Genomic DNA, 12,247 nt, shown 5'->3' with positions numbered 1-12,247 from the left:
CATGTTTATCATCATTTCATGCGTACGCAGGGGCGCAACTAACTACTTTCTGAGGGGGACTGCTGCCCCCCCCCAAAAAAACAAACAAACAAAACAAAACAAAATTTTTATTTAAGTGTATAAATCTTACTCAAGAACTTTCAATGATCTAGTCATCATCAACTATGGGCTATAAAGTTTAAGTACATATTACACTGTTGCCACATTCAGTTGCTGACGCTGCATCTGATCAGTCTTTTCAGATACATCACTGTGGGGTTATATCGAAGTGAAGACACTAAACTCAAGTGTATCACTCCCAAGTTCTATAATTGATCTGTTTTATGATTCACCGTCTAGTTAGAAAATGTGATAATTATCTGAGCAATAAAATAGCCACAAACAACGTACACAGGACACATCTTGCACCAGAACCCCACTATATAAAGTGTAATGGATGTAATGTTACATTTGCAGCGTATTCAAGGGGGAAATCTTATACTGGAGAGTAACTTCCTGCCAATTATTAGTAGTGGAGTAAAAAGTAATTAGCATTTTTTTTGTATCATTGCTTTGCCACATCAAATCTGCCTCTGCCTCTGCCTCCCTCCATTATATACCACCTCCAAGTTTATACACCTTAAAGTTTCATTGAATCAAATAAAACAGATGTAAATGACACACTGACAGTTTCAAGCTCTCTTTATTCCTTATAAAACAGCATTTCTTAAGTCAAGGCCCCTGCAAGAGATGATTACAACTGCCATTGCTACAATATAGCATGCATTTATTTATGTCTGGAACCAAAACTGTGCAAAAAGCACCATAGAGAAGGGTAAGTGCAATAGCATGTGCTTGTAAAACATCTTGGAGTTTTTTTTCTCCTCTTGTGGAAACAGGGACATGGAATGTGCAAAAAAGATGGTCAAAAAACCATGAACTGAGAATTTCCTAGTCTCTCGTCCTCCACGTTTCCAATGGTCACTTTTGGCCCTTTACTGTGCAGACTTGTACCGTCCTACAGGCGACAGGATTGTACTTTTGCTCTCAGGTCACACAGTCTTGTGGCATTTCAAAAGACCTGTTTTATAATGCTTGAACATTTGCCCTACCACTTCTCCAATCCAATGTTTCTAAAAGAAGTTTTACCATCATATTCAGAGATGTAGGGCATGGTTGCAACTAATCAGAGTCCTTTAATCCAGTGCCTGATTCATTCTGAGTTGCCCCGAGACGCCCTGTGTGGCCTCACACTGAAAAAAATGAAACCCAATACACCCCTCTGTGTACTCCACCTTTTTTTTTAAATCTCTCTATGGCTGATCTTTGAAAAATACCTTTGACTGGTTGGTTAAATAGATGCGTGCAAGCAACAAAGAAGTTATCCCAAGTTTGTTATTTTTCCATTCCTTAATGTTTTCTCTTTATATTAAACAACATTTTCATATCAGTCATTTGAAGCAAAGGTTTGATCCCAACATGCAATGCTTTCAGGCTGGATTGATCACCATATATAATCATTATTTTACACACGCTCTCCTCTCATAGTGTTTTAATTGCGATACACTTGTAACAACCCTTTAGCTTGACGAAAGAACAGCTTTACACACTGCCTAACAGTGGTGGTGCTCACACAATAGTGCTTTCACAAAGGTTGCTAAGAGGAAAACAATTTCTGACGTGCAAACATACTAAGATAACAGCATGTTAAGGATTTTTTTTGAGAACAATTCAATGTGAAAATAATCAGTAACAATAAGTGCTGTAAACTTTTGAGAACTGCAGGTACAAAAAGCATGGAGAGACACAACACAGTCCTACTGACTGTCAGGCTCTACTTCTTGTCTCCTTCATATTTTGGTCTATTTGAGTATTGTGCTTGTTACTTGTTGCACTTGTTCAACGTTGCAATGTTTGAATTGTATTTTTTTTTTTGGCATTTCTATTTTTTCTTTTTTGCTAAATCTCCCCTGTTTACCCAGCAGGCTGCATCTAAGTTTGTGTCTGCTGATGTCTGAAGTGACAGGAGTGCAAGGTCAAAGTATAATTTATACACAAACGGCCTCTTTGGCTGACTGGTTGCTAGTTTTATTGTGCTGGGGTGGTTAACACCTTTGACTCTCACAAGAATCTCTTATCTTTGGAGTTGGAAAGTTTTGCAGAACATAAGTTGGTATATATATATAATTTCTCTAGAAGAGTCTATTACATAGTATCAAAATCTACAAAGTGTAACATGTTTCTGTCAAGGAGTAAATGGCAAAGCAGCTGAAACAACTAAACTCCCACAACATGCAGCTTCCTAGAAAGTGCTTATCCTCATCTCCTGTCAAAGTAGGTAAAGCTAGTTTATATTTATATCAAATATAAAGCAAATCTACAAAGTGAGTGGAATGTCGAAGGCCAATAAGTAAAAAAAATATAGCAACAAAGAAATATGTATAAATGTATAAGCTATAAAGCTATTTTTAAGATAGTTATTTAAGATATAATGCAAAAGCTTTGTTTGAAAAGCACCCTGACTAATCCTGTCTGAACAATATACAGCCACATAAGATGACTTGAGCTGAGATAGAGGAAAAAAGTGTTTTGTTTTTTAAGATTAAAAGTAAACAGTGACTCATCTCTTTAGACTGATTATAAAACTGTAAAATGGCAGTGTCAATTTGAAGTATGGATGATCTGGGAATGGTTTACGCCCTGCCTCACTTTTATACAAGTCTGGACCTTAAAAAGGCAGAGAAACGTGCATAATAAGAGATGCTGGTGAACTGGCTTCGTATTTGTAGCTGGTTGCCAATGTGGTTTAGCTGCACGTTTGCTCCAGTGAGAGGCATGATAAGGCTTTAGTGCTGAATGTGTGCTTGTGTTGTATGCTGGTTGCACTGCATCGAGATTACGAAGGTCCAGAGGTCCTCTAACTGGATTTCATCTTGTCAGTGAGGCTTGCTCCTCTCGATTTGTTCAACACCACTGTCGCCTAAAAGCAGAAAGAAAGGAAGAGACATTTGGTTTGACTGTGTATTGTGTGAAGTACATCTTGCAACATTTGCTGAGTCCAGCTTTTTTTAGTTTGTGATGAATTCATTGAAATCGCTCATATTTTTAACTTTAGTGCCAGCACGAGTGTGGTCGATCAATCCACACCACTTCTGTTTTATTGTACATAATCAAGGACCATTATACTCTATTTTGGCTATAATTGGGTGCATTTACATTTTATCTTTTTAAAATGTTCATTAATGTACACTGTCCCTCTCGAACAAATAAAGGAAAAAGAAAAAAAGAAAGAAAGAGAAACCCATACATTTATAATTTATGTTTTATCTAATAAAGGTGAATAAAAATATGATTAAGAATGTAATGACTTGAATGTCTCTATGTTATGTGATGCATTTTTAAAACAGGATATTCCTCCAGCTGCCCTTGAATGCAGAAAAATAAATCACCGATAGGATTTGATCTAAGAAAAATTGACTTTCTTCAGCTGTTTTTAGCACCTGACTCAAAAACTAGAATAACTTCTGTTCTGTTCTTTCAAACACCAGAGCCCCCTCTAGTGGCTTCAATGGGTTCCTGCTAAGAAAACCAATTTTTACTGCAATGTCAAACTGAGAGCTGTGACACCCATACAGATTAAGACAATCATCATGAGTCAACACAAACGGGTCTCACCTGCTCCAGGACGACTCCTGCAGCCTGGTCAATGGCCCCTCCTACGGAGTGGTACCGGCCGGAGTAGCGGATGAAGGCCCACGTCAGCATGGACATCATGACCACACCCAGGGTGCAGTCACACACCAAGGCGAAGGTGGACAGGCCGATGAAGAGGAAGATGCCCGACAGCACGTAGAGGAGGCACACCAACACAAACAGCACCGCGGGGGTCCGGAAGGCGCTGAAGAGATTTTTTGACTTTGACAACAGAGAGATAAACTGATGGTTAGAAACAATCCAGTGATCACGCCACCATACAAAATACTGTTAAAGGGATAGTTCAACATCTTGGCAAATTGGCCCATTGCCATGATCCCTATAGTCTTAGGAGTAGGTTCATTACTTTGAATTGTCGGTGCAAGCTATTTTTAGAACGGCGGAGCAGAGCCGCAAGCTGCTCAGAGCTACGCTACGGTAAATGCAGAGACTGCTTGCTGAAAAACTGTCCCTGAAGGCAACCCACATCAGCGGTTTTGCATGAATTTACCTCTAAAACAACTCCGTCTCGTAACGTTCGGTTATTATCTCATAGCGTGGTGAATGTGCAGGTCACAACTTGTCCACCAGAGCGTTTTGGAGTTGTTGGGTTGTGTATTTGATGAGTTTGATGAGGGAAACCAAGAAATCCCATGAGCCTCCGTAGCGTAGCGCTGAGCAGCTCTCGACTCTGCTCCGCCGTTCTAAAAACAGCTTGCACCGACAATTAAATGTAACGAACCTACTTCTAACACTATAGCGATTATGGCAATGGGACAATTTGCCAAAATGTTGAACTACTATCCCTTTAAATGTTAAATGATTAACTTGTTAAGACAAAATAGCAAATAAAGAGTTTGAATGTTATATTTTTGGAGTAGTCTTTTACCTCATTGTGCTTGCAGAACGACTGCCACATCTCATCCAGCTCCTTCTCCAGCTGCGCTTGATAACGATCACAGAACTCCTGTCCGCCCATCTTCTTCGTGGACGAGAAGGCGTGCAGAGCCTCTCGGGAGAAAAAGTGGTGCTTCTCCTCCAGGGACTCTGGAGACACATAGGGAAGGTCTCCTCCACACACCTTGGAAAAGAAAAGAGGCTTAAAATGGAGAACACACATATCGCCACTGTTGAACCGACCGTAAATATGATCAGGGTGTGAAAACTTATCGGGCCATGTTGGACGAGGGTGTGTTGACAGTTTTAGCAGATAACATGTTTATTTATTAGTCAATTTAATCTTGTATCTGGATATCAAGCTGCTGCTGTTTGTTCTTAAAGGCATAGTTCACCAAAAAATTAAATTCAGTCATTATTGAGACCCAGGACGGGGGTTCGTAGTCCAACGAATTCCTTATATGAGAGTAATGGGGCCTGACACAAAAAAGTCCATAAAACTACACAAAAACCTTGTAATATTCTCCATCCTGCATACTGCTCGTCCGCTGCAATCCAAGTGTCCTGAAGGGATATAGTCCAGAGTTTACTCGAAACAACGTAATTTAGGACAACAAGTCGTTTTGCAGCGATCGAGCAGTAAGGAGGAAGATTACAAGGTCTTTGTGTAGTTTTATGGACGATTTTGTGTCGGGCGCTATTGACTCTCATATAAGGATTTCGTTGGACTAAGAATCCCCGTCCAGGGTCTCCAGATGCAGCATGAGGGTGAATTTCATTTTTTGGTGAATCATTCCTTTAAACAGTTTTTTAAAAACATGTTTGAATCCAACAGAGATTAACCAATAAATAAAAGAAAAAGAATGGCAAATGTTTTTTGAGGTGTAAGAGAAAACTAAAGTAAAGCATCTCACCAAAATGCAGTACTTTTTTCTTTTTTTTTACTTCTTTTTTTGGCCTCTGCGGCTCAAATGACACAGCATATAAAAATGCAAACTACTGGTTGCCGTCCATTTTTGTTTTGATACAGGACGTTACTCAGGGATTTTCACATTCGTCTATCACCAAAATACCAGTTGTTACTTATCCGTCACTCAGTGTGGTGTCTGGTGTATTGACTCACAGTTTAAAGTTATGCTTGCGACTGAATAAAGGAATCTGTTCTAGTTGGTAGAAACAATCTTTATGTGGTTTGCCCCCCCCCCCCCCCAAAAAGAAAAAGTTTCTAATCCGTCTTCCTCATTAACACATTATAAATTAGGGTGATCCATTCTTTCTATGTGGATTAAAGGAGAAACAAACTGTACAGTACAAAGTTAAGTACAAACAACTGGGGAAAACAAACTCTTGTGATGATGCCAACAACACCAGAGTAGAGAGTTTCAGTGAACTCACCTTCTCCATGTTCTTGTAATACTGATCTTTGGCTGCTGCCACAGCTGCGAGGTTGTTGGCCTCCGCCGTAGCCTGGTGAGACACACAGGGATACGTTAAAACATGAAGAAAAACAAACAAACATATAACAAGGCAATATTATAATAATGATATATAACAACAAATGTGAATCTACATACCATGAGCATAGTCTTTGGCTGTGGTAGGTCTTCTCCCTGGTAAATCTTGATGTAAGCCTGGCAAAGCACAAGTAGACGCAAAGACTGTGTCAGATTTCCTGTAGAAAACTGATTAAGCTTCAGCAGGAACACACAGATGAAGACGGCGTTACCTTGAAGAACTCGAGCAGGCCCATGCAGGTGACTTTGTTTCCGTTTATTTCTTTCTCGGCCAGATGATCCGGTCGCAGCAGTTTGGGAATCAGACTCTGCAGCTGCTCTTTGAAGTCTGGTGCCACATCTGAGGCAGTAGATATATATAAAAAAAACAAAAAAAACAGAACGAAGCTCAGTGTATTGCACATTCTGCCACTGAGCCTAAACAGAGGACGACAGCATTGACAGTTGGACACCGAGGGGACTTTACCGCTAAGTTGTCCCTTAAACGACGGGTGGGTGGCAACCTTCAACCCAGGGTGCGGCAATAAGAAGCAGGAGATTTTGGTGAAGCATGAATGGATGTGCTCCCTCACTGTTTGCAGCTCCTCATGCTGGGCCTCCTTAACCTTTGAAAATCAAGACAAGGAGATAAAATCCTAAACTTAGAACACAGGATTTATGATAACACTGCGCATATTTGAACATTTGTTTCCTCATCTGAAGTCAAAGTATATTTACTACACTTTTTATGCCAAATCATCAAGGCCTCGTGTGTACCTGTAACCGTTTATCAAGGAATTCGTTCCCTCCTTTGAACCCGTAGGTGTATTCATAAGGAAAGCTCCAATCCCTGATTAGGAACATCAAAGACTGTGGAAGGAATGGGCAGATGTTAAAGACAAAAGATCAAAAATGCATGTCCAACATTATTGTCCATCAACAGTTCTTCACATTTTTGTGGTTTTTCCTCACCTGGAAGGGTTTCTGAAAGATTTCGTCCATAGCAAGTCGACCATACTCCGTAAACAGCTGCGAGGAGGAGCCACACATTTTGCAAAATTAATACAGACATGCAAAAAGCTTTATGAGTTTTATATTTCATAGCATGTGTCTTTGCAAATCATAAGGGATGAAAATAACCGTTCTCCTTTTGCAAAATGTTTAAACATCAAAATACCTGCTGATATCATCACGTGAACTCTTGCTAATGTGAACAGACCTGTAGCTGCTGCAGGTCGTCTTCTTGAATGTTCTGTGACAGATTGTAGATCTAAAAAAAAAAAAAAACAGAAACTGTGTAAGTATGGATTACAAGAGTATTGATAAGATATTGAATCTGCCACAAGTTCACAACCGGAGGAAATCAGTCACCTGAATGGAGCTCGTCATGGTGCTGAGGGCAAAGATGGTGGCACAGTCCTTCACCGTGGACTGATTATCAAATGCTCCTTGAGTGTCCATCAACACCACGGCAACCTGCAGCAGCAGAGAGGCAGACGTGAACCATGACAACACTGGCTTCAGTTGTTGTATAGTTAAAGTGGTTTATTGGATGTACACTCTGTCAATCAATATTTTGTGAGCATTCAATTTGTAAAAACATTTCTTAGGGAACATCATCAAAATTGATAATGGTCTTAAAGTGTCATAATATAATTAACTCTTACAATGTGATTCTTTTCCATGAAACAGTGTTTTATGGGTTTTATTTAACCCATTTAAATAAAAACGTGTACATACCTCTGTGCCATCGTCCTTTGGCACAAGGAAGACTTCGCTCCACAGCTGGATGCCCGTTGTCTCTGGCTCTGAACCTCCTCTCCAAGAAAATCCAGTCAGTGGCTCGTCATCGCTTCCCAGCCAGTTCTCATCTCCCTGGAAAAAAAACAATTTACACTTTTTTTTCAAGGACAGGCCTAATGTGAGTTTACCTACATGTTCAGGCTTATTCAGATTTTTAAACATGTCTTGTCCTGTCTTGTTATACACCAGCAGCAGCCGGCATTTTAACCTAAACCGTAAGTTCTCATTTACACAGAATTTACAAAACAAAAAATACAAAATACAGTGTAACCTATCTGGTCAAAATTACGCCACTGTTGGCTTTTCTTTATACGGGATGGAGCAAACTATCTAAATAAAGGAGATTTATTAATTATCAATGAAGCTTACAACTCACGCACAGAAAATTAAACAGAGGTCTTGCATTGTCTTTCTTTTAATTCTCAGTTTAATGAACTGGTTCGTTCACATGTTGAAGCAGGGATGGGTCTGCATGTTGTACGACTGCTTATTCACAGTCACTATTGTTCCAGTCTCCCTCAACACAACAGGAGGAACTAGACGGTAAGACCTGCTGTGACCTCCCTTTATTGTTTTTAAGGCGAGACACTACAGGCAAAAACACTGTTTTTTCATGCACTGATCAAATTTGAGATTTTGGGCTATTTTTCTTCCTTAATATGGTTTCTTTCAGAAAAGTGGAAAGAAATGGTAGAAAATCCACATTAGGGTGTTTTTATTTTACTTCATTTTGTCTCTTTCCTCAGTAGATTTCTCCTAAATTCACCAAAAGTTAACCTGCTACTGTTGTCTGACCCATGTCACGTCAGGTATCATTGTAAAGCTCTCTCTCTCCTGAACAATGATGTGGGCTCCAAAAATTGTCATTTCCTCCGTATCCACAACAAATCGTAAAAGTTATCATTTATATTAACAATCTATGGAATTACAACTCTTTGTTGTCGTTGCTGTTTTCTCAAAATGAGTTTTTCCTAATACTCTGGGTGCGATATCTCCACTTCAGCAGCACCTACAGACACCAAACCTTCCAGTTGAGGGGGTTGGTGAATTATCATTCAAAGCCTGATTTATACAACATTTTATTCCTAAAAACATGATGAAATTTTATTTTTTTTAGGGCTGGTGACAGTATTTTCTCATTTACAGAGTGATAAAAAGAGACAGCTGCAACAGCACAGACCATTCTTGCAGTGTGTTGTAATCTGTGTGTGTTTGTATGTGCCTGATGAAACGAAATGTGAAGAAATGGTCATGTGAAAAAGAATTTCCCTAGAGGGACAATAAAGGTCTAAAGTCTAAAGTCTAATATCCAAAATCCCCTGTGTAAAAACTTCTGACTCTAATATGTCAACAGAATAAAACAAGAACAAGGGGCTTTATCCATTGTTCAGATTTAGGTTCTGGAAATGTATGCAAATTAGCGCATATTTCATTAGATATTGCCTCTTTTACACATTTAAACATAACATTTGACCAAACTTGTAATACAAAAAATATTTGTCTTGTAAGTGATAAACATGGAAAGTTTCATGGTGATATGTGTTAGTTAAAACGTTTACCCTATTCACCTGTAGTGTCCCCCCTTAAAATAAATAAATAAATCTGTCAATATATAAATAAATCTATTAACAAAACTGTTGATTAGTCGTAGTAGTCTTGTTCCAGCTCAAGTCAACATGACGGCCTCTCAGTGGACAGATGTAATGAGTGGTGGTAAGCGAGACAGATCATGTTACAGTGAGACTCACCTCTCTATACATGTAGCGGAGCATGAAGTCCAGCAGGAAGCTCTTTCCCTTCCTGAAGGCTCCCGCCACCGACAGCACCACCACATGTTTGTCTCGGACCTCGGGGGCCAGCAGCACCTTGGCCAGAGCCTCCGTGTCCAACTCAAAGGAGTGATCCTCCTTATTCACTGTGACGATCTGAACTGCGCCTGGTTTCCCGCTCATCCTTCAGGAGGTACTGGTCCCTGAGGGAAGCACAGACAGAAACATCAGTCTGATACTGAGCATTTGAGAGCTACAACTAATTTGCTTGTATTATTATTTCATTTTTTTTGTGTGTGTAGTCTATAAGAGATAATTAACAGTCCACATCCAAACACAAACTTTACGATGACATTAAGCACGGAAAAGCAACAAATCCTGGGAAATAATGAATTCTTGACATGAAATGTAAATTAAAAAACGTAAAGCACAAAATCATTCCCCTAAAGTTTTATCTTCAGCTGTTAAACAAGCTTTTGTTATTACATCAAAAGAACTTTGTCATCTCTTGTGTTTAGCTGATCAAGCCAATTCAAATGCATTGTTTTAGGCTGAATACACAATGATACTCAATTTACAGTCACAATGAAAATAATTTGAGATGCTTTTTGTTGCATTTTTAAAAACGACTAATATGATACAAGACTTCCAAAAGATGTGTGGCTTTTCCTGCTGATCACTACTATAGAAACTATCTAATGAAAAACAATAGTAGAAGAAAACTTATGGCTAGAGTACATTTTTCAATATGACTGCAGCCATAATTTATAGGCCTTAGGGAAGTACTACCTCACTGAACAATGCCATTACATTTCTTTTCACCTTCACACACATGCAAGAATGTATGTTTCACACAGACAGCTGTTCACATACTTGACAACAATCAGACATGCACTTATCGCTTCAGGAGACAATATTTAGCTCCGTGTCAGTCAACCCTGCTCTGGGATGCTCGTATGGGTGTCATGCTGCTTTGCCTCCAGCCACTAGATGCTGGAAGCTCTCCAACACATTGCTCATCTCTGCTGCTTCAAAGGAATTCATTGTTGCTGCTGCTGCTGCTGCTGCTGCTGCTGCTGTCTGAGGAGGATCTCTCTCTCTCCCATGATGAGTAACACAGGGGAGTTGCTTCAGTATCAGCTCAGGGAGTGATTATTGAACCCAAAGCTCGTTCTGTAGCCTTTATACTCTCGAAAAGAAATAGCTCAGCACCTCAGAGGTGTGGCAATCAGAGGCGGCGTGCCTGGCATTTCTCTTCAGTGAGTGTCCAAGATCGGGTTGAGCAGCTATGAGACCACAACATATCTTGTACTATACACACATTTTGTTGTGAGAAACTGTACAAACTACACTTTAAAGTAAAGTAAAGTAAAGTAAAGTAAATTGCCTTATCTATAGTCTACATCGCTGCGGGCAGTAGCTGCCACTTTACGCAGTTGGCTACGATGGCAGCAGCACTGGCACCAGGGAAGCTAATCCAAGCAGCTCTCTGTATTGGTTCATATTAAAAGACACACACATACAAACACAAAATATAGCTAATTTCGAGAGCTAACGCCCATGTCCGTTGACTTGTTGGCTAACAGCTCTGTGTGCCAGCCTGCACTCAAATAAAAACTGTAGGAAACCAAACATGTCAGCGTCGTTAGCTGCAGAAATCATTACAACTGTTTACGCAGAACAAGCTGCTTATAAAAAGCTCCTCTCGTCGCGCCAGCAGCTCCTCGACGGTGTCGTTTTTTACCTGTGGTGTCTTCAAACAGCTTCAACACAATCTCGTGAGAGTCGACAAACAACTGAAACTTAACTAACTTTTCTACACTGGCATGAAGACGAACTGTAAGAACTTTTTTTTTTCCTACACGAAATTTTACGCTTCCGTTGACAGCCCGCGCGTTGCATTCGGGGAAATGTAGTCGTGATGTGGTTTCCCCCGCGGGTTTCCATTACGTATTTAAGTCTGCCAATGAACTACAATACCCATCATGCCAAGGACACACCTCGTAGCTGTGGGAAATGTTGTTTTGGGGTGTATCTCAAGGATCTTTGGTGTGACGTTACGAATGCGGAAGTACCTGCCAGGTAATGTAAAGTAGGAGTTTTACATGTAAACAAATCAAAAAATCAAATCTCTCAGGGGAAATCGTAGCTTAGCGACGTATTTCTTGTTTGTGATAGATCATGTAAGTATCTAGTAGACTTATTTACTCCCACACCCCGCGAGTGTCACGCCATCTAATGGTGAAAAAACACTCTGAACAGCAACAACTGGCTTCACCCACTCATCCACTGATCCGTGCAGGGTGGCAGGCTGTATTTAAATTATGTTTAGGCTGTTTCTTTTGCACTAGATATATATATATATATAAAAAAAAAAAAATAAATAAATATATATATATATATATATATATATATATATGTTGTTTTTTTTGTTTTTTTATTGCTTTAGACGTTCTAGGATATTTTATCACATATTTGCTCATTTCCTTTTGGAGCAACCAGGCATTAGAATTTCCATCGAGGTGAATACAGATCTATCTATCTATCTATCTATCTATCTATCTATCTATCTATCTATCTACTCTCAAACACACACTGCAACAGTTTTCAATG

At 39.6% G+C, this 12,247-nt stretch overlaps 1 protein-coding gene across 1 annotated transcript; it reads right to left on the bottom strand.

The window, feature by feature from the left end:
- Positions 1–1,898: 1,898 nt before the first annotated feature.
- Positions 1,899–11,517, bottom strand: LOC146979616 (atlastin-3-like). The gene is made up of 14 exons (XM_085789576.1): positions 11,379–11,517; positions 9,614–9,837; positions 7,803–7,937; positions 7,434–7,538; positions 7,282–7,332; positions 7,035–7,091; positions 6,840–6,932; positions 6,550–6,688; positions 6,296–6,423; positions 6,144–6,200; positions 5,965–6,036; positions 4,562–4,753; positions 3,655–3,894; positions 1,899–2,959 (listed from the first exon to the last, which is right to left on the bottom strand). The coding sequence occupies exons 2-14, from the start codon at positions 9,815–9,817 to the stop codon at positions 2,897–2,899; spliced, it is 1,536 nt and encodes a 511-aa protein (XP_085645702.1). The 5' UTR covers positions 9,818–9,837; positions 11,379–11,517; the 3' UTR covers positions 1,899–2,896.
- Between the last annotated feature and the right edge of the window lie 730 nt (positions 11,518–12,247).

Source organism: Trachurus japonicus, chromosome 10 (genome assembly GCF_045865225.1).
Source record: "Trachurus japonicus isolate A0001 chromosome 10, Traja_1.0".
Classification (NCBI taxonomy): Eukaryota; Metazoa; Chordata; class Actinopteri; order Carangiformes; family Carangidae; genus Trachurus; species Trachurus japonicus.
This window is presented reverse-complemented; position numbering and strand designations above follow the sequence as displayed.

Coding starts and splice junctions, on each gene's coding strand:
- LOC146979616 (XM_085789576.1), bottom strand. CDS start 9,817: ATGAGCGGGAAACCAGGCGCAGTTCAGATCGTCACAGTGAATAAGGAG. Junction 7,938..9,613: donor TCCGCTACATGTATAGAGAG/GTGAGTCTCACT, acceptor TTTTTTTTCCAG/GGAGATGAGAACTGGCTGGG. Junction 4,754..5,964: donor ATTACAAGAACATGGAGAAG/GTGAGTTCACTG, acceptor TTCTTTTCCAAG/GTGTGTGGAGGAGACCTTCC.